This window comes from Leptonychotes weddellii, chromosome 13 (genome assembly GCF_054177405.1).
Source record: "Leptonychotes weddellii isolate Sample4059 chromosome 13, ASM5417740v2, whole genome shotgun sequence".
NCBI lineage: Eukaryota > Metazoa > Chordata > Mammalia > Carnivora > Phocidae > Leptonychotes > Leptonychotes weddellii.
The window spans coordinates 34,185,323-34,208,074 of NC_138381.1; the positions used below are offsets into that span (position 1 = coordinate 34,185,323).

At 43.8% G+C, this 22,752-nt stretch overlaps 1 protein-coding gene across 9 annotated transcripts; it reads left to right on the forward strand.

Annotated features, from left to right (window-relative positions):
* The first annotated feature begins 16 nt into the window (after positions 1-16).
* Positions 17-22,542, forward strand: ZSCAN30 (zinc finger and SCAN domain containing 30). Of its 9 annotated transcripts, XM_081801427.1 has the most exons (8): positions 17-190; positions 2,204-2,370; positions 2,461-2,621; positions 7,765-7,830; positions 15,283-15,467; positions 15,676-16,186; positions 16,468-16,606; positions 18,837-22,542. In XM_081801427.1, the coding sequence occupies exons 6-8, from the start codon at positions 15,779-15,781 to the stop codon at positions 19,766-19,768; spliced, it is 1,479 nt and encodes a 492-aa protein (XP_081657553.1). In that variant the 5' UTR covers positions 17-190; positions 2,204-2,370; positions 2,461-2,621; positions 7,765-7,830; positions 15,283-15,467; positions 15,676-15,778; the 3' UTR covers positions 19,769-22,542. The 9 variants fall into 9 exon arrangements, with proteins under 9 accessions (XP_081657553.1, XP_081657550.1, XP_081657554.1 ...); XM_081801424.1 differs by lacking the exon at positions 15,283-15,467; XM_081801428.1 differs by lacking the exons at positions 7,765-7,830; positions 15,283-15,467.
* The last annotated feature ends 210 nt before the right edge of the window (positions 22,543-22,752 follow it).

Consider the following 22,752-nt stretch of genomic DNA (forward strand, 5'->3'; position numbering starts at 1 on the left):
GCGGCGGTGAGGCGGTCGCGGCGGGTTGGGGAGAGGGTTGCGGAGATTTAACCCCTGAACCTCCGCCTAGCTGTCCCAGCCCAGCTGTAGCGAGCGACCTGGTCAGCCAGCGACAGGTCCCCTGCTGCCCTATTTGCCGGTTCTTGAAGTGAATGTCGAAACATCTTTCGGGAAAGCTCTTTGGGGCAGGGTAGGTTTTCTGACTACGTAATGAGTTCTTTATTATCTCTCTCTCTTTAAATCCCCACTCCCCTCCTCTTCATATTCGCTGGTGTGCTTCCGTTCTAACTTTCTTCCTGTCCTCTCTGGTTTTTTTCCCCAGAACAGTGGTGTGCCTCCAAATCACCTGGGCGCCTTGTTAAAATACTTTTTGGGGGGCCCCACCCCTAGAATTTACCACTCAGTAGGTCTGGGGTGGGAGCTCAGGTTCACAGGTACTGCTGCTGTTGGTTCTGGGACCACACTTTGAGAACCATTGCCCTACAATGCCCTACAAATAAATAATCCTCAGCAATTAATTCCTGAGTTGCTGGGAAGCTGGATTTTGATGTACTTTGCCATCAAGGAAGGCCACAGGGGATCTGTTTCTCAACAGCTTGCTTAAGAGGAAATTAAAATATATATATATATGGAGACAAATGAAAATGAAAACACAACAGCCCCCAAATCTTTGGGATGCAGCAAAAGCTGTTCTAAGAGGGAGGTTTATAGCAATACAGGCCTACTTCAAGAAGCAAGAATCTCAGATAAACCACCTTACACCTAAAGGAACTAGAAAAATAACAAAACTCAAAACCAGTAGAAGGAAGGAAATTAATAAAGACAAGATCAGAAATAAACAAAATAGAAACTAAACAGTTTGCTTGCCAGTACATTCCTCATGTGGCTAAAAGATCAGGATGAGAAGAAGGACCTGAAATTTGGGGCAGCAGGGTGCACATTGGAATAGGAAAGGATATTGTTATGTCCTTGGAAATTTCTTAGGAAGTACAGGGGGAGTTAGGAGAATAATTGAGACATATGAGATGTTGGGAAGAGGTACAGGTTTAAAAAAGTGGTGATTGGCTGAAATGATGGTTGAGGTAGAAGTAGAGGGCTTTCTGTCCTAGCCCAAGACCCTCTTATGATGTATGAAATCTTAGGGATGTATGAGTGAGACTCTGATATTCCTGTAAAGAACTTGTTTGGGTCCAGCCTCCCAAGAATGGGGTGCAGATACTTTAGAACAAAAACAAAAACAAAACAGCTTCACTGTGATACAAGAGACATTCAATAATAAGCAAATATTTAGAGTATATAATTTAATAAGTTTTGTCATATGTATATAGTTGTGAAACCATCACCACAATCAAAATAATGAACGTATCAGCAAACTCAGAAGTTTTCTTCTACCCTTTGTATCTCCTCCCTCTCTTCCCACAGCTCCCAACCACTGTTCTGCTTTGTGTTACTATAGATTAGTTTGCATGTTTTAGAGATTTATTTAAATAGAATCATACAGAATGCACTCTTTTTTTGGTCAGACTTTTTTCACTAAGTATTATTATTTTGAGATTTATCTGTATCACTGTTGTATATCAGTAGTCCATTGCTTTTTTTGCCGAATAATACTCCATTAGCTATATATGTATCACAATTTGTTTATCCACTCATGAGTTGATGGGAATTTGGGTTATTTCCAGTTTTTTACTATTACAAATAAAGCTGCTATGAACATTGTTGTCTAAGACTTTATACAGACATGTACTTTTTTCTCTTTCATGGTAGTTGTATGTTTAACATTTTGAGAAACTGCTACACTGTTAGAGTGGCTGAAACATTTTGCATCCCCACCAGCAATGTATGAGAATGCCATAATTGATATACTATTTTTTTTTTTAAGATTTTATTTATTTATTTGACACAGAGAGAGAGTGAGAGAGAGCACAAGCAGGGGAAGCGGCAGGCAGGCAGAGGGAGAGGGAGAAGCAGGCTCCCCGCTGAGCAAGGAGCCCGATGCGGGGCTCGATCCCAGGACCCTGGGATCATGACCTGAGCCGAAGGCAGCTGCTTAACAAACTGAGCCACCCAGGCGCCCCGATATACTACTTTAAACAGGTGTTCAGTAAAAGAGAATGAGAAATTTAATCAAAGGTTAATACTTACGTACAAAGGTGAGGGTTTTTTTTTTTTTTTTTAAAGGTTTTATTTAGTTAGTTGACAGAGAGAGACACAGCGAGAGAGGGAACACAAGCAGGGGGAGCGGGAGAGGGAGAAGCAGGCTTCCCGCGGAGCAGGGAGCCCAATGCGGGGCTCGATCCCAGGACCCTGGGATCAGGACCTGAGCTGAAGGCAGATGCTTAACGACTGAGCCACCCAGGTGCCCCAAAGGTGAGGGTTTTGTTAACTTTTTACCTGGAAGTGATGATGTGAATATAGATTTTCTGAGTATTTCACCAAGGAAATCAAACTTTTTTTCAGATTGTGCTAGATTTGTTGCTTTGTGGAGTCTTACCAAAGATATTGCATTCTGAGGCTGAGAAGCCAGCTTGGAATCTAACAGTTTGATCAATCGACCAAAACAACCCTAGACCGAACTGTGGTTCACACCAGCTGACACTGGAGAAGTTCCTCTCAGTAAGGTAAAAGGAATTCAAAGGTTTCCAGAGAGATCAGGAGTGATAATACAGGCATGGGAAATGATATGAGAGTCTCAAGAATGAAACTGATAGGTCACCCACCAATATTCTACCTGATTTCCATTTCCTATTCCATTTCTTCTTGGGGGAAACTAGGCCAAACTAACATATGTCTGATTTAGGCATAGATTCTACAGCAGTGGTTCTTAATCTTTTTTGGGTAATATAACTACTTTGAGAATATGATAAAAACTACAGACCTCTTCCTCAGAAAGTTGGACATAAAGACCGACTGCTTATCCTGTATTGCTTATTATGTATTATATTGTATTAGAAATTAATTTCCCTTGATAGTTAGACTATATAATCAGTCTTCACAAAGAATGAATTTCAATCTAAAAATCAATCCCCAGGTCCAGGTGAAAAAGGGAAATAAATCCAAATTGTGAAGCCAAATGAAAAATTTAACATTCCTTTTTGATCAAAGAAATATTAACATGTAGGCTGCTGCTGTTTGATTTTGAATGGTACATCTAAATTATGGACAATCCAACATCTTTGATATATTAATATGCATGTCCAATTGACTGTGACTTTAAAAACAGAACAAGTGCTGGGGCTCCTGGGTGGCTCAGTCCATTAAGCTGTTGCCTTCATCTTAGGTCATGATCCTGGAGTCCTGGGATCTGCTCAGCAGGGAGTCTGCCTCTCCCTCTGCCCCTCCTCCCCGCTTGTGTTCTCTCTCTCTCTAGCTCATGCTTATTCTTTCTCAAATAAATAAATAAATAAAATCTTAAAACAAAGCAAAACAAAACAGAACAAGTGCTGAAAACTGAGATTCAGAAGGCAAAATAATGGCCAATATTATCATTTCCTAAGGTTCACTTTGACAGAGATGAATAGGCTTGTATCCCAAACACCAGAATTCTCCAAGACCTCTAGAGTTGAATTCAAATCAGATCATTTCTTTTATTTTCAGTCAGTGAGGTCATTGGCATCATTTTGAAAAGTCTTCAACTTCAAAACCAAGTCACAGCAGTTTAAACAACTCTTGGTCTGTACTTAACACATTGTTGTGGGTTGAATTGTGTTCCTCCCAAAAGATATGTTCAAGTCCTAACCTGTGGTACCTGTGAATGTGACTTTATTTGGAAATAGGATCTTTGCAGATGTAATCAAGTTATAATGAGATCATGCTGGATTAAGGTGGGCCCTAACCCAACAAACAACTGGTGTCTTTATAAGAAGAGGTCAATTCAGACACAAAGGAGACTCACAGAGAGGAGAGGACACCATATGAATGTGGAGGCAGTCATTAAAGTGATGCATCTCCAAGGCAAAGAACACCAAGGATTGCCAGCAATTCCCGGAAGTTAGGAGACAGGCATGAACCTCAGAGCCTTCAGAAAGCACGGTTCTGCCAGCACCTTGATTTTGGATTTGTAACCTCCAAACTGTGAGAGAATACATTTCTGTTGTATTAAGCCACTCTGTGGTACCAGAAGTGAGGTGCTACTTTAACAAATACCTAAAAATGCTGATGTGGCTTTGGAGTTGAGTAATGACTAGAATTTGGAAGGGTTTTGAGGCTCATGATAGAAAATACCTAGGTTGCCTTGAAGAGATTATTGGTAGAAATATGGATGTTAAAGTTGACTCTGGCAAGGGCTTGGAAGGAAGCGAAAAGGACAATAGAAACCTTTTCTGTCATCTTAAAGAATACATATATTGTCATGAACAGAATTTTGCTAGGAATAATGAGCATTAAATATACTGGTGAGGTATCAGACAGAAATGAAGAAAACATTATTGGAAGCTGGAGAAAAGGCGATACTTGTAAAGTAGCAGAAACTTGGCTGAATCATGTTCTGCTATTGGGTGGAAAAAGAATTTGTAAGTGATGAAGTTGGATATTTAGCTGAGGAGCTTTCCAAGCAAAGTTTGAAAAATGTGGCCTGGTTTTTCCTTGCTGACTGTAGTAAAATATGGGAGGAAAGAGATAAATTGAGGAAGGAACTATTAAGCGAAAAGGAATCAGTACTTGATAATTTGGAAAATTTCTCAGCCTATCCTTGCTCTGGAGACAAGGCCATGAATATAGCTGGACAAACTTTTGGTGAAGAGATTGGGTGTGTGATTCATGCATCCAACCAACTGTCTCAGCAGAAACCAGAAGTAGAAATGGGTGATCCAGGAAGGATCTGAGAAGAACCCCTGCATATAATTGTGTGGATCCCCTTGATATCCACAGACAACCAACATGGTTGTTATATCACCAGAAACACTACCAGCTTGGACTGAATTGGACAGAGGCAGGACAAAATGGGACAAAATGAAGGAAGCTTGCCAGATTTCTAGGGTTCTGCATGCAGAAAATGGGGAGCCCAGTAGGCGGGTCCACTTAAGGGCTGAGAGACCAGGGCCACCTTAGCTGAGAGGGGCTGGTGGAGCTTCCATTGGCCCAAGGGACATACTGAGCCACAGAGTAATAATTTGGGAACTCTACAAATATTTGGAAGTTAAACAGACCATATCTAAATAACTTTTGGTTCAAAGAAGAAATCACAAAGGAAATTAGAAAATATTTTAAACTGAATGAAAACGAAATGCAACATACACAATTTTATGGGATGCAACCAAAGCAGTGCTTAGAGGAAATTTTATAGCTTCAAAATGTCTATCTAAGAAGAAAATCTCTTATCAATAACCTAAGTTTCCACCTTGAGAAGCCTGAAAATGGGCAGCAAACTTAACAACAAAAAAGCAGAAGGAAAGGAGTAATAATGATTAGAATAGTAATGAATGAAATAGAAAACAGGTAAACAATAAAGAAATATCAATGAAACCAAAATTATGTTCTTTGAAAATATGAACAAAAATCGACAAACCTTTAATAGGCTGACCAAGAAAAAAAGAGAGAGATTAACAAAAGCAGAGAAGAGGGGACATCACTACCAACGCTATAATAATTTAAAAGAATATAAGGGAATCCTATGAATAACTTCATGCCAACATATTATACAACATAAGTGTCATAGACAAATTACTTGAAATATACAAATTACTAAAAGTGACTGAGGGATGCCTGGGTGGCTCAGTTGGTTAACTATCTGCCTCCGGCTCAGGTCATGATCCCAGGGTCCTGGGATCCAGTCCCGCCTTGGGCTCCTTGCTCAGTGGGGAGCCTGCTTCTCCCAGTACCTGCCGCTCCCCCTGCTCGTGCTCTCTCTCTATCCCTGATAAATAAATAAATAAATAAATAAAATCTTTAAAAAAAAAAGGGACTGAAAAAAATAGAAAATGTGAATAAATGTGTGAAAAGTAAAGAAGTTGAATTAGTAACTAAAAATTTTCTAACAAAGAAAAGCACAGGCCCAGATGGCTTCACTAGTAAATTCTTTCGAACAGTTAAAGAATACCAGTCTTTCACAATCTCTCCCAGAAAATAGAAGGCCCGTAATTACTTTGATACCAAAGCAGACAAGGGCGCCTGGGTGGCTCAGATGGCTGAGCGTCTGCCTTCGGCTCAGGTCATGATCCCAGAGTCCTGGGATCGAGCCCCACATCTGGCTCCTGGCTCGGCTGGGAGCCTGCTTCTCCCTCTCCCTCTGCCTCTCTCCTGCTCATGCTCTCTTTCTCTCTCTCCCTCTGTATCTCTCTGTCTCAAATGAATAAATAAAATCTTAAAAAAAAAAAAAGCAGACAAAGACATCACAGGAAAAGAAAGCTACAGACCAATATCTCTAACAATACAGACACAAAAGTCCTCAATAAAATATTAGCAAATTAACTTCATTAATATAGGGGCGCCTAGGTGGCTCAGTCGGTTAAGCGTCTGCTTTTGGCTCAGGTCAGGATCTCAGGGTCCTGGGAGCAAGCCGGCTTCTCCTTCTCCCTTTGCCCCTCCCCCCTGCTTGTGCACAGGCTCTCTCTATCTCAAATAAATAAAAAATATTTTTTAAAGATTTTATTTATTTGAGAGAGAGAGAGCATGAGAGGGGGGAGGGTTAGAGGAAGAAGCAGACTCCCCACTGAGCAGGGAGCCTGATGTGGGACTCGATCCTGGGACTCCAGGATCATGACCTGAGCTGGAGGCAGTTGCTTAACCAACTGAGCCACCCAGGCGCCCAATAAATAAAATATTTTAAAAAATTAACTTGGTATGTAAAAAAGGATTACATACCACGACTCAGTAGGATTTATCCTAGTAAGTTGGTTTAATATCCAAAAATAAATTAATGTGGTTAGAGATTCAAATATCTTTCAATAATGTTTATCAATAATAGAATGAATGACTGTTGGTATAATCATACAATGTAACATTATTAGAAATGAAAATGTAGGGGTGCCTGGGTGGCTCAGTCATTAAGCGTCTGCCTTCAGCTCAGGTCATGATCCCAGGGTCCTGGGATCGAGCCCCGCATCGGGCTCCCTGCTCCGCAGGAAGCCTTCTTCTCCCTCTCCGACTCCCCCTGCTTGTGTTCCTGCTCTCACTATCTCTCTCTGTCAAATAAATAAAATCTTAAAAAAAAAAAAGAAATGAAAATGTACATTGTATGAACAGATTTCACAATGTTGAATTCAGCCTGACTTAAAAGAGTACATATTGAATTCCATTTATATACAGTACAAAAAGAGGCAAGACCAACCTATCATGTTCAAAGTTCAGTGTAGTGGCTATCTTTCAGGGCTAGAGGAGGGTGGTGACTTGAAGGGAGCACAAGGGGGACTTCTGAAGAGGGATAGTGTTGTTTCTTCATCTGGGTGCTAGTAACATGAGTATGTTCAGTTTGTGAAAATTCAAAAAATAGTATGTGCATTTATTTACTTGTAAAATCAGCATTGCTAACCAATACTATTTGGCTGTTCTGCATTCACAGCATCAAAACACAGACCAAAATGCACCGTTTTTTATTATAATGCTTCATTTTATTTTCTGAGACAACTCCACCTGCCTATCTGGTCTCATTCTCTCCCCATCAGCTATGTATTCCTCTTTCCTTCTATCTTCAGTTTTTCTTCCTACTCACATTTTACCTTTTTTTCCTACAAATATAATTAGGTGTCTAGTATCTTTAAAAAAACAAACACCTTTCAATCCTGTTGCCTAGTCCAACCAAGTGTTCTTTCTTTTTCCTTCTTGCAGGATCGCATTTCTCAGAAGGAATTATCACCTGTTTTAAGTGTCTTATCTTACAAGTACATTCCACAGGTAACATCTCTCAAGCTCTTCGTCTACCCCTCCCCTTAATTCCAGCATCACCTTAGCTCTTGCCTCTTCCAGTTCTCTGCCCCATCTGCTGGTCACCTGTTCTCTCTCCTGATACACTCTTGACTTTTATGATGTTTGAACCATCTGGGCTTTCCTCCTCCAAGAAGCTTCTCTTCTCTATCTGTTCTTGCTCTTCCCACCCACAAACTTTGGTATTTTATAATTTCCTGTTTATTTTCCATAAGATCTCCCTTGGTGATGTCATGCCCTTCTCCATCTTCAATCATATTTTCAGATACGACCAAATCCTGCTAAGTTCACGTTTCTAAACGTCTGTTCTCTTTTCCTTATCTGTTTTGCCCTTTAATCCACTCTACACAGTATGTCGGACACCGCCCCGAAGTACAGTTCTTGCCATGTCACATGTAAATGGCCTGCACTGATTACTAAAGGCATTTCTAATTCCCCGATCCTGGCATTTGAAACTCCAAACCTGACCCCACAGCATCCCTCAGCCTAGGTTCCAGCCAACGAAGATGCTGGGCTAATTCCTCAGCATGCCCTAAACTTCCCATTGCTGTGCTCTCCCTCAGGCCACTCCTCTAAGTCATCATTTTAGTCGTTGGGCAAGACTCAGCTTGAGTAGCTCCTTCTACGAGAGAAAATTATTCTGAGTCTGTCCCGCTCGGTTTCGGCCCTCCTTGCCCTTGCCCACGACGGCAGGGTCGATCCTTCGCCTTGCACTCTCGCCGAGCCTGGGCTGGGCCCTTCCCTCAACCTCCACGCACTCCTCCCGTTAGCTTCTAGAACTGTCACTAAAGACAGCGTGTTTGTGGTGTACGAATGTGGTCTTGTCCTCCTCTTCCCCAAATTTACAGAGGGAGAGTTCTATTTTTATCTCCTTGGGGTTACACCAGACGCGCGCTCTCTATATATTTCTTTTTTCCTCCTTCCGTCGCCTGTCAACCATTTTGAATCGGGGCTGTCCCCACCAAGTCCCACCCGGAGACACACTGCCCCCAGCTTCGCACCCCTCCTCCCAAGCCCCTGCGCCCCGCGCCGGCCACAGAGCTGCAGTCCTCCGGGCTTCCTAGAGGGGCGCGCCCGCCCGCACTTCCGGCGCGCTCGGCCGGAGGCCGTTCTGCTCCCTCCCTGGGGTCGGTGCGGCAGCCAGCCGAGCGAAGGGTGAGTGAGGCGATCCGGCAGCGCGGCCCCGGTGCTTCCCAAACCGCCCCCGTCGGGCCTCAGTCCTCCCCGCCGCTTTGCCTCACCCTGTCCCTGCCACAGGCAGAGCCTGCGGCTGTACTAGGTGGCCGCCCCTCCTCGACGCTTCCGTCCGGCAGTCGGTCCATTTCTTCCTGCATCTGTCTGTCTGCCTGCTCATCCACCGCCCTAGCGTCCTTTGACTTCGCAAGCGCTTACCGGGCGCCTCCTGTGTGCCAGGCCGCAGGCTGAGGAGTCGGCGATGAACTGAGGCGACCTTTCCTCCCACTTCTTATGCGGCCAGAGCTCGCTCTTGAGTCAGGTCTCAGCTGTTCGTCTTGACTTCCCCGGTCTAGGTTCGACCCTCGTAGCCCTTTCTACTTTCCCCTTTGTAGTTCTTATCAAGACTAAGTTAGGTAATTCTGTGGCCTTTCTGTTTAACCTCTGCCTCCCTACTAAAATTTTAAGTTATGTAATGGCAAGGACACTGTCTTGTTTATAACTCTTTGCTCAGTGCCTGCATAAAGTAGGCATTCTGTAAATATCGTTAAGGAAATGTGTGGAAAAACACAGGACCTCGAAAGGGCCATTGGTTTGGTGGGGAAGGCATTTCAGCAGAGTACATATCTAAGAGCATGAACTCTGGAGTCAGACCATTTTGTTTGAAAACAGTCCAGACTACATCACTTCCAAACCATGGGACCTGAGACAAATTATGTAACTTCTCAGTTTCTGTTCAGTAAAACAGTAGAACCTAGACCATAAAGTGCTGCGAAGATGAAATGAACAGGTAGACCATGCTCATTGTACAATAAAAGCTCAATTAGAGCTTTCTGTTACAATTAAGTAAGCAAACAATGCAGATACATTATAATAACAGCTATACTGAAGGAAGCAGTTTTGTCCAAAAGTGCCCTGGAGGTTCTGGGGTTGCTTGGACTAAGAGCTAGCTGGGACCAGGCTCTCACCTCCCAGAGGGAAGGGCCATATCTAAGCTCAGTTCTTCCAGCCCCGCCCCCCCACCATGGGTTCCCTAGACAACTCTAAACACTGACACTTGCAAACACAATTCTGGTCCCAAGCAGTCGACCTATGGCCCCCACTGACAAGGCTGCTTTCTCACATTTATGCTCTGAGAAGGTAGATGGAGCTCTTCCCTGAAACAGCAGCACTTCTCTCCAGAATTCCCTTTTGTGGGATAATGGAGGAATCGCAGGACCTGTGCTCATGTTACTGATCCCTAGCTGGTAAGTTTCCCCAATAAAGCCTATTCTATAATCCATGCCTTGTGATGTGGAATTTGCCTTTCCCTTGCGCCATTATCTACCATGCATTGAGAACCTGTTCTGGGCCAAGTGTTTTAAAATACGAGTTTTATTATTAGTTAGATTTGGTGAGGCCAACAGATAGGAGATGATCGCCATTCAAAAGATAGTTTGTTATTCATAGTTTCCAAGAGGAGCAGGCATGCCATGCCCCATGTGGTCACATGGCAAAATCACAGGATCAGTCAGGAGGCCAGGTGAGGGGAAAGTGGGCAGGAGTCTTTACTGGGTTTCTGTGGGAAGGACTGGGTGAGGCAGGGTCAACAGGCTTAGGATTGGCTAGTTTAAATAGTTTCAGTGGGCTCTGAGGCATAGATAAGCTCTCTGTCTTGTCCCTAATTTTCTGGCATCTGGCCCTGGGTGATTAGGGTAGGGGAATGGTGGCCCTGGATGTGAAAGTCCAGGGCAGGAGGTGGTGCGGTGTGGGCTCTGGGTTGGGTAGTTTGCAAATGAAAAGCACACTTGTAGGTGAGTTTATTATCTCTAGGAATCTGCTAGCCCTGGGAAGGACAGTCCCTCCAGTTTAGTAAGCAAGGCCCAGATGTCAAAACACCAGGATAAAAAGATATGCTTAACATACTAAGCACTACTCCAGATGTCTTATTACTTCCAATTCCTTTAATAACAGTGCAATGAAAGTGTTATTAACTCCATTTTTAGGAGAGGAAATGGAATCTTGGGTTTGGTCGGTGACTACTGTCACACAGCTATTAAGATAGTAAGAAGCTGCACTATGATTCCAAACTGTTGGGGCACTTGACTCCAAAGCTGGTGTTCCTCCTGTGAGCTAAGTCATCTTTCTGCTGTATGAGAAGTGCCATGGAAACATCTTTCAGTCCTTATTAGGCATTTGATAGTGTTGACCACTACCTCTTTGAAACTCTTCCCCCCGCCCCGCCGCCACTATAGTGGTATTCATTCATGTATATGTGGCACCTACTCTGTGCTGTGCAATGGATTGGGTGATAGAAAATGGTGAGCAAAAATGTTGATGTAACTTAAGTTGAATCATGGAGAAGATAGGTATTAACCCAATAGTTCCACCAAAGTATATAAGCTGACAATGAGAGCGGTGCTCTGAGAGAAAGGAACATAATTCTCTTACGACTCCTTGACCGACCCAACCCTGCCTGCACATCAGAATCACTTGCAGAATGTTTTACAAATATAAAACTGAGGTTCTGACTCAGGCTGGGGCGCAGCTCAGGCATCTGTAAAACGAGATAAGTACGACCAAAGAGATTAGCTAAGGACTTTTGATTTTTTTTCCCCTGCATTTGCTTTTTAAAAACTGGTCAGAGGGGGCGCCTGGGTGGCTCAGTTGTTAAGCGTCTGCCTTTGGCTCAGGTCATCATCCCAGGCTCCTGGGATCGAGCCCCGTATTGGGCTCCCTGCTCAGCGGGAAAACCTGCTTCTCCCTCTCCCTCTGCCGCTCCCCCTGTTTGTGTTCCTTCCCTCTCGCTGTGTCTTTCTCTGTCAAATAAATAAAATCTTAAAAAAAAAAAACTGGTCAGAGGAACAGGGTCAGATTTGCAATTTGAAAAGGTCTCTCTGGTTACGGTATGAGCAGACTGTTAATGTATAGTGGGACAGGATGGTTACTGGGATGAAGATGGTGGTGGCAGAGATGGGGAGGGGCAGATTCTGGAGACAGGCAATAAAATCAATAGGACTTAATTTGCATTAAATACAGAAAGGAGGTGTTAGGGATGCTTCCAGGTTTCTAGAAGTGCAGCCAGATGGATGTTCCTCCTTCCCGAGAGGGGGCCACTGGGAGAGGAGCAGAATTGGAGTGGGAAGAATCATCAGTTGGTCATGGATGTGCTGTTTGAGGTCCTTTTGAGAAATTCAAGAGGCGTTATGGGGATAAGGAACAGTGGGTAAAAAGGGCTGGTGCTCAGATGAGAGGTCCAGAGTAGAGAGGCCTGGAAGACAGTGAAGACAGTGCCAGACTTAAGGGCTCACTTATGGAACTCTGATGTAGAAGAGGGTGGGCCTGTGAAGGAGATGGAAGAAGGAAGAGAGACAATGCTTTATGATGAAACACTTCCCTTCAGCCACATACCCATGGAAGATAAGTTGGTGAGGCATAATATTTATAATAAAAATTTAGTATCACAAACATATTGAAATTAAAGGGCAAGATCCATGACATAGACCAGTGATCACTAAGTAAAGCACACATACCTATGTGATATGTGATCCGTGTGATGCTTGGTAAATGCTATATACACAGTAATGTATAGATCCAATGATGTTTTGTTATGGGATTTCTTAAATGCCAATTATCATAAATAAGAACTAAAGAAATTTATTCATTATTTTTCAAATACTAAAAAATTAAGAGGAAAATTTCCCCAAGTTTCTCAGTGTTTAGGTGTGTATGGCAAAAACACAGTTTAGGAAATGCTGCTTTGTAAATAGCTCAGGTCTAACTTTATCATAAATCACTCAGGAAATGATTCCACCATCCTTTCAGTCGCCAGCACCGGGCAAAAACCTGTCCTTGACTCCTCTTCCAAATCCTTATCCAGTGTGTCCCTAAGTCCTGTCAGATCTCCCATCTTGATCTTTGGCTCCCATAGCTCAGGCCCTCCTCGCCCAAATGGTTGCCACAGACCCCTTCCTGAGTGGGCAGACAGACCGTCCAGCCATTCCTGTGGCTATGGGGCTCAAATCCAAACTCTGCAGTACAATCTTTCAGACCCTTGGCCTACTATCCCTCTGTAAGTGCCTCCTTTCTCACTATTCCTGAACTATGCCGCAGGCTCTGGCCCGTTTCTGTTGTTTTGTTTTTAAACATGGCTTCATATCAGAAGCATTTGGGGCACTTACTGAAGTCTCCCCCACAGAGATTCTGACTCAGGAAGTCTATTGTGGGGTCCATGCTCCATGGCTGATTCTGAGGCAGAGGTGACAACCACTAGTCTGGCCTCCCTAACCCACCTGCAGCTCCCCCAATGGGCCACATATTCTCCTACCCACTGTTGTCTTTGCCTGAATGACCTGACTTGGCATCTTCACCTGGCTCGTTCTTTTTTTTTAAAGATTTTATTTATTTGACAGAAAGAGACACAGCGAGAGAGGGAATACAAGCAGGGGGAGTGGGAGAGGGAGAAGCAGGGGGAGTGGGAGAGGGAGAAGCAGGCCTCCCGTGGAGCAGGGAGCCTGATGCGGGGCTCGATCCCAGGATCCTGAGATCATGACCTGAGCTGAAGGCGGATGTTTAACGGCTGAGCCACCCAGGCGCCCCTTCACCTGGCTCATTCTTATCAGACTCTGCTGACATGTCTCCCCCTGGCAGGAAGCTCTCCCTGGTCTTAGTTGTCCTTCTCTGTGCTACCTTGCTTGCTTCCCTCTATCCTTGGGTTTATCACACTGCCTTTGCCGGTTTACCTGTTACTTTCCCATTGTAGGGAGTCTTTGAGGACAGAGCTTTTAATCCTGAGAATCCTGTTCAGTAAACTGCCTAGCATATAGCTCAAGTATTTTTTGAAATAATGGGTGAAGGAATTCATTCCTCTTTTCTTGGTACTGTCTTAGAACCTGTGACTTAGGGCGCCTGGGTGGCTCAGTTGGCTAAGCGACTGCCTTCGGCTCAGGTCATGATCCTGGAGTCCCTGGATCGAGTCCCGTATCGGGCTCCCTGCTCGGCAGGGAGTCTGCTTCTCCCTCTGACCCTCCCCCCTCTCATGTGCTCTTTCTCATTCTCTCTCTCTCAAATAAATAAATAAAATCTTAAAAAAAAAAAGAACCTGTGACTTAAAGTCAAGAATTCTTTGTACATTCACTCTGGCCATTCTCCATGACACTTTCCTAACATTTTCACCATCATTTAAAATATGTAGTATCAACCAAGATGGTCCTGGGTTAACCCATTCTATAATAAAAAACAAGTGCTTTAGAATTGGGCAACCCTAGGTTCATGTCTTGAGTTTGCTATTTACCAGGTTGGGGCCATGGGTAAAATAACTTTTATTTTTTTATTTTATTTTATTTTTTAAAAAGATTTTATTTATTTATTTGACAGAGAGACACAGCTAGAGAGGGAACACAAGCAGGGGGAGTGGCAGAGGGAGAGGGAGAAGAAGGCTTCCTGCTGAGCAGGGAGCCCAATGCGGGGCTCGATCCCAGGAGCCTGGGATCATGACCTGAGCTGAAGGCAGATGCTTAACAACTGAGCCACCCAGGCGCCCTGGTAAATTAACTTTTAAAAATCTCCATTTCCTCATCAGTAAAATGGGGATGATAATACTTACCTCATAGTATTATTGTCAAGCCCCAATAAAATAGTATTTGTAAAGTGCTCGGCCCATAGTAGGTGTTTTTTTAATTAACATATAATGTATTATTTGTTTCAGGGGTACAAGTCTGTGATTCATCAGTCTTAGACAATTCACAGTGCTCACCATAGCACATACCCTCCCCAATGTCCATCACCCAGCCACCCTATCCCTCCCACCCCCCTCCACTCCAGCAACCCTCAATTTGTTTCCTGAGATTAAGAGTCTTTTATGGTTTGTCTCCCTCTCTGGTTTCATTCATAGTAGGTGTTTATTAAGCGCAAATTCCCTTTGAGGGAGACCCCATGACATTATAGAGCTCAATACTCTTGTTGCAGAGTCTGGTTCTGCTGCTTACAGGCTGTGTATCTTTGGTCAACTTACACATCTCAGTAGCCTCATTTGGAAATAGGTATAATTATGATTGTCCTTTGGAATTATTAGGGAAATTATAAATATCCAGCTACTGTTGGCATCTAGTAGGTACTCACTAAAATGTGATTATTATTCTGAGAAGTAATAACATACTATAGTGTCTTTCCTGCTTTCCATGATCCAGAAGCACTATTTATTATCCCTGATGTTGACCCTAATATTCTTTCTTTTGTTTTTTTTAAAGATTTTATTTATTTATTTGACAGAGCGAGAGACAGTGAGAGAGGGAACACAAGCAGGGGGAGTGGGAGAGGGAGAAGCCGTCTTCCCGCTGAGCAGGGAGCCCGATGTGGGGCTCGATCCCAGGACCCTGGGATCATGACCTGAGCCGAAGGCAGACGCTTAGCGACTGAGCCACCCAGGTGCCCCGACCCTAATATTATTTCTAAAGGTTGAGTTGATTTTCGTGATTCTTAAATTTTCTATTTCCTATCTTGAAAAAATCCTGAATCATCTATTAATATATTGTTTATATGGAAGCTCCCTTTTAGTCACTTTTCTTTACAGTGCTACAGTCTCTGGCAATTGGTCTTTGAAAACCTGCCTTTTTGTTCTAAGCACATTTTTCCCCTGTGTAACATTAGCATTGTCCATCTCAGGAGTCCCCTGAAGAATCAGAATTCAGAAGGAATTTCTTAGACACAGACTTCATTCCCTCCCTGACTCAACTGGGGCAGCATTTTCGGACAGTCTCTGCCCAGAATGTCAGGAAAAGCTGCAGGCCTGGCCTACGATGCTCCAGAAGAACAAGAAGGACTTATAATTGTGAAGGTTGAAGAAGAGAATTATGTTTGGGGGCGGGACCTTGGCCTTCAGGGAGACCCCTGCAGCCCAGAGACCTTCCGCCAGCGTTTCAGGCAGTTTGGCTGCTCTGATTCCGCGGGGCCCCGGGAGGCCCTGAGCCGGCTCCGGGAGCTTTGCCATCAGTGGCTGAGGCCGGCGGTGAACTCCAAGGAGCAGATCCTGGAGCTGCTGGTGCTGGAGCAGTTTCTGAGCATCCTGCCTGAGGAGCTGCAGGCCTGGGTGAGAGAGCACCAGCCTGAGAACGGAGAGGAAGCCGTGACCCTGTTGGAAGAGCTGGAGAAAGAGCTTGATGAGCCAAGGAAACAGGTAAGAAGTAGGTGATGTGTTTGCTTGTTTTACCAATTATAAGTTAATGGGGAAGCCATTATGAGTCACCTTGACGTCGCAGCTATCAGAGAGTTATAAAATTTTTGTCTTTTGGGTTATTATTTGTCCACTGGGATCAAGGCATTAGGGCTTTTAGGCCTGTTGTTTTCTACCTAATCATCTGAATGAGTTTCTGGCTCTAGCTGTCTTGCCCCGTTGTTCTAGGGTTTTTTTTCTTCTGTATCCTCAGAATCATAGTGCTGGTACTTGATTACTCCTAGGACACAGCTCATGGCCAAGGAATGATCTGGAAGGAAATGACATCCATAGGAGCACTGAAGGCTCTGAGTATACAGCTCCAGCCCTTGGAGAATCAGGGCAAGAGTGAGACTCAGGAGTCCCAGACTTCCCATGAGAGAGGTGAGGAGTTGCAGCCCATTCGGGGTTGAGTATGATGGTAGGGCTATCAGCTGTGGCATAGCACATTTTCTTAATGACGGTCACTTGTGGCTGTCATTAAGCAGAGTGGAAAGGCCCCCTTCTTGCCTTGAAATATCCTTCCATTGGCTATGCCTAGAATCTGAAATTCCAATATAATTTCTAACTTTGGGTTAAGGATTAAGGTCTTTAATAAAATTCTCTAATACCCACAATATTCAAAGACCAATATACTGTTGTTGGGGTTTTTTTTAATATTATGGTCCACTGGCAAGGCAGTCCCTAAGATGGAGATGAATAATGTATCAGTAACAGAAACTGCATAGTAACTTGAACAGGGAAGTTCAATATTAAGAATTATTGACTATAATGGGGTTGATTACTAAGTGGTAAAGAAAGAAACAACACTAAAGAATACAGGAATAACACGTGTAGGGAATCTTTAGGGCTGAGGCAGAGCATCCAAGGAAGACACAAATGTAAGAGTACCACATCTTCTTGGACTAAGCATCTCACTGCCTCTGATTCCATCTGCGTCCCATCTCTCTGGTCATCTTAGCACATTTCTCTGGACATCTTCAGTTTCTCCACATTCATTTGAAGTACAGGGATCAAAAAAAACCACCTCTAATGAGGATCTGATTAATTTAAAATATACGATAGATTCATTTCGCAACTCTTGCGTGTTGTCATCCATATGTTTTTGTTCCCTCCCAGTGGCACATTACTGTTGTGAACTGATAAATCTCATTGTGCTCATTTCTTTTTAGTCTTAGGGGTCTTGGTTAGACCTGCCTCTGAAGAATTAATATAGAGCATTTCACACCCCAGGAAGGGAAGAGATCAAGCCATGATGTGGTCTTGGGTAAAACCTAGTGTTGGCTTAATCTCTTAACCCCTGCCCCGCCCCCTTGAGCACTGCTGAGTTGTCCCTTCTTAAAGCGGTGGGGGGTGAGGCAGTGAGGGTGTAAATAACATCCTGGGCCAGATGGTTCTCATCAGCCAGGGCAACTCTTCAGAGGAGGGGCCGCTGTGGCTTTAGGAGCCAACACTCACAGCAGCTGAGGGAAGGAGGCACCATATTCATAAAGCAGGTCTGGATGGGCAGTGCAGCATCATCCACATAACATCAAGGCTAAAAGTATGTTTGTTAATGTGTGGTTAAAGCCACGTCCCTAGTTAAAAGGCTTTTAGGCCACACAGGTCCCTGAACAGGTAGGGGACCTAGGGGAAAACTGCAGGCCTTGATGTTGGGCATCTTTGAATCCTGGCTCTTCCAATTATGAAGTCTATGGCCTTACATAGGTAATGTTGCCTCTCTGAGCCTTCGTTTCTTGATCTGTAAAATGCATTCAAGTTTAGAGGACTTCTGGGAGGATGAAAGTACATGAACAGTTTTTCAGATTTCCCCCCTCAAAATAATTCAGGTTTCCCCAGCCATCATCTAGTAGTCTCCTTCTGAGTTACTAAAAATCTAGAAACTAGAGGGGTTGGTTGTGAGAGCTCAAAGTTTGGCTCCAGGTGGTCACATCTGCCTCTTGTTTCCATCTGCCTTTGACCATTTGCACATAAAATAGTGAACATATAAGACTCCACCTGATCCCAGAATGAGTCAGGAAACCACAATATTCCTTTTCTTATGCTCTGTGTGTCTTATTCTATTTGCTTATAATTGTTTGATCTACTTAGAACCTACCAGAACCTGCAATTGCCATAATGCATTCTAGTTCCTGCTTCTGTACCTCTGCTCAATTCTAATCCTGAAAGCATTTCCTAGTCATATATTCTGCTCTCCTTCTTTTCTAGGAGCACCACTTATTCAGGTTTCTTAGACCTCTTTCTTTCTCCTGAACACTCCCTATCATCTCTTTTCCTTTCCCTCGTTATCAAAAATCCTCTAACCCAGGATTGTCTCCTAGCTTCCTGGTCTCTCACTGCTCCTCCTATTTATCACCATCTCCTCTAACTGATGTCTTTCCCTGCTCACCATCTCTCCTCTCCAGTGCTTCGTCTCCGTTACTCTCTGAGGATGCCACCTCTCACCACTCCAGGCCACTTCTCTAAATTCGAGATTGGGAAACTAGTTCTTAAGAGTTTTCCTCCTAATAGGTGAATATCTATTTCATTTGGGTTACTCTCAATTCCTGTTATAATAGATTCCTTCCTTCCAACATGGATCGAATGACACCAGTATTTCTATTCACATTTTTAGATCGCAAGCTGGCAGCTGACAAAGTATTAACAACAAAGCAAGAAATTATGGAATGTGTAGCATCAGCATCCATGATATCCCCAGGAAGACTCCCTGGGGAAACTCCTTCAGGACAGATGGTTGAAGAAGCTTTGGGAGGTCTGGACAACTTTGAGAAGCCAAAAGGAACTGCTGCAAGGAGCAAAATGAGTCCACTCCCTTCCCGGGAAAGACATCTTAGTCTGGCTACCTTCAACAAGAAAATCTCCACTGAAGAGTGTGTCCTTGAGTGTAACAAGAGTGAAAGGAATCTCAGTGTGAATTCAAATGTCTTGACACGACAGAGAGTTCATGCTGGAGGAAAGGTATATGAGTGCTTGGACTGTGGGAAAGCCTTTTGCCAGAGCTCAAAGCTGATTAGACATCAGAGAATTCACACTGGAGAGAGGCCTTATGCATGTAAAGAGTGTGGCAAAGCTTTTAGTTTGAGCTCGGACCTTGTTAGACATCAGAGGATTCATAGTGGTGAAAAACCCTATGAATGTTGTGAATGTGGAAAAGCTTTCCGGGGCAGCTCAGAGCTCATTAGACATCGGAGAATTCACACTGGAGAGAAACCCTATGAATGTGGTGAATGTGGGAAAGCCTTCAGCCGAAGCTCAGCCCTCATTCAGCACAAGAAAATTCACACTGGAGACAAAGGCTATGAGTGTACTGAATGTGGTAAGGCTTTTGGTAGAAGCTCTGTCCTTATTGAACATCAAAGAATTCACACTGGAGAAAAACCTTACGAGTGTAACGAATGTGGAAAATCCTTCAATCAGAGCTCAGCCCTCACGCAGCACCAGAGAATCCACACTGGGGAGAAGCCTTATGAGTGTAGCGAATGTAGGAAAACATTTAGGCACAGGTCAGGCCTTATGCAGCACCAGAGAACTCACACCAGAGTTTAACTCTTGGGTAAGGATTGTACAATTGTGTAATACCAGGGATTCACTTCGGTGGTGAGATTCCCACCAAAGTGAGAAGTTTCCCGAGACCAGGGATTCTGTCCTTCCAGTCTAAGTCAGTACTCGCTGTACAAGGAGATCCACACAAAGGTGGTTGTTGATGTGTTGAATGGGCGCCTTCACAGTAAAGCCAGGTTTGGGGCAAAGATCCTGAAAGAACGCCTTATAAGATGCACTGCGAGGTGGTGCCTCCCAGGGCAAGGCTCTCTGTCCAGCAAGAACAGCATGCATATGGCTGTTGGAGGCATATGCTGAGAGTTACTTGGTTCTCTGAAGTGTTCAATTATGAGGTTGTGAAATGTTGAATTACGCTCTGGATCCATTTATAGTTCACTCTGCCCCCTTGCCAGTTCTCTTCTCAGCCCTGAGCTTCCTGAGGTCAATTGAGGTCTGTCTGTTTATTGCACACCTGCTATGTGCCAGTCATCAGGGGCAGACATAGCCATTGCCCTCCCAGAGTTAAGGGCTAATGGGATACATACATATTTATTAAGCAGGTAATTACAGTAAAGTGTGATAAGTAGAATAATCTAGGATTCTGTCAAAATACGTGGCAGGGCCACCTAACCTGGTCTACAAGACACTAAAGGCTTCTTGGATGTGATGAAATCTCTTGGGGGATAAAGGGTGGGTATAAGCCAGGTCAAGGCAAGAGGGAAGAGAACATTATAGACAGAGATTGTTATAGCACATACAAAGGCATGGAGACAGGATCTACAGATGTCTCTTCATCAGGACTCCTCCAGCAGGAATTTGTTCCTGTAGACTCTGGTTCAGAAGCCAGGACTTGTGTTGGTTCCTCACTTCCTGTTTATAATCAGTGAGTTGGATAGCCTATCCCAGATCCAGAGTTACTTAAGAGACCTTGAGGGACTCAGGACAATTAGTGTGATGGTAGACTTTGGTGCATCGTATGGAAAAAAGCATGTAGGTACACCAAGGAAGGAAAACATATTGGAGGCTAGAGGGACAGTGTTGGTGTCCCATAACCCTGGGGCTCAGGAAATGGGAAGCTGACAGGAGCATAGGAATGGGAGGTCTGCCTTCCCAGGGTCCACTATTCCTCATTTCCTGTCTCCTCCCCTTATCATCAGGCTCAAAGATACTAAGCTACTTGAAGGCAATGAATACTTATTGAATTACCCCCTAGATTACTCAAAACTCTACTTCTCTGCTAATTTTTATTTTGGCAGTTTTAATTAACCCACCATTAATTGCTGAAGGCAATTCATATGTAAGAGAAGGTTTGATTTCCCTTCCGAATACTGTCTCTTTTGAACCAAAGCTGTTGTGGGTTGTCTGTTGGTGATCAAAGCTGTTGTGGGTAATAGGGGAGGTGAAGTTGGGCGTGGCGGGGGGGGGGCAGTCTCTGTATCCATAGGTTGGAGGATTTTCATTGAGTGAGGTCAGTCGGAATTCTGGAGAGACCCTTCAAATGGATGAAGTTGCCTTTTCCTCTAGGTGACAATTGGATGATTTCATGTTTTTAATTTTATTCAATAGGGTTTTTTTTTCCAGGTTGTGAATTAATTGTAAATGTTGGTAATACAGAAAATGAGAAAGTACAAGTCACCCTCAATCCCACCACCCACAAAAACATTGTTAATATTTTGCAGTTCTATTATTTTTTTCTTTCCCCAACACTAGTATTTTTTGGCAAAAATCATGTTTGGTAAATCATTTTTAGTAACTGATTTTAACATTTATACTTTGACTATATACTTAAACTGTTTAGCATTAGAATGTAATACAAGATGTATTATAATAAAATTTGAATCTTAAGCTTTGCTTTGAAATGATTTTTCAGGAATAGGGAGCCTAGTAACACAAGTGGAGGTGTGCTGGGAGAAAGCGGGAGGGAATTGTGGCAAGAAATCAGGGAGTGGGTGTGCTTGGCTTTTATTTCCTGGTTCAGGTGTCTGGAAACATAGCTAGTCCCTTGGGCTACAGTTTACCAGGTGAAGTCACAAAATTTAGGGGCAGCTGGTTGAGAAATCATGGGAAGAACAAATAGCCTCTTTAAACACATACACATTGTGTGTCCTCCCCTCCCCCCGCCCCAGGAGCAAGAGCCTCGGAGACTGCCATGGACTTGGACTTCCCCTCCTCTCTCAGCGGGTCCTCAATGGAAACATGTGCAGAAAAACCCTAAGACCCTTCAGATTTGTGATCATTTGCACCAGCTAAGAAGACAGCTGCAGATGATAAAGTTACTGAGTAGCAAAGTCTGGTTCTGACCCACCAGAAAGCAAGGTCTGCCCACAGGGCTCACCCTTCTTTGCAGAAATGCTCTCCAGGTCCGTTTCTTGTACATGGGAAATAGTCTAATTGGCAATCCCTCTTACTTGGAGGATTCACTTAATGGGGCAAGAGAAGCAAAGAAATTCACAGGGGAGCGTGGAGACACCAAGGTCAGCTTTGCTTAAATTTCCAATCTCCATCTGGACAGTTAATTGCAGTCTATGGAAATGAGGAGGGAGAAGGCAAGAGGTAGGAAAGTGATAGTAAGCACCCTGCCTAAATTGCCCATCTTATTTAAAATCACCTTTGAGGGGAACCTGGGTGGTTCGGTCGTTAAGCGTCTGCCTTCGGCTCAGGTCATGATCCCAGGATCCTGGGGGATCAAGCCCCGCATCGGGCTCCCTGCTCGGCGGGAAGCCTGCTTCTCCCTCCCCCATTCCCCCTGCTTGTGTTCCTTCTCTCGCTGTCTCTGTCTCTCTGTCAAATAAGTAAAATCTTTTTAAAAAATTAAAAAATAAAATCCCCTTTGACATCTACCTTATATTGGTGCCTGCTCTTTCATAAACACAAAGAACGTTGAAGCTTTAACTATAAAACGTCATCTACTTCAGCTCCTTTAAGCTGAGGGTGGAGTTGTAAGGGGACTTGCTTATGGCTGCAGAATTCACGGAAAAGCACTAACACGA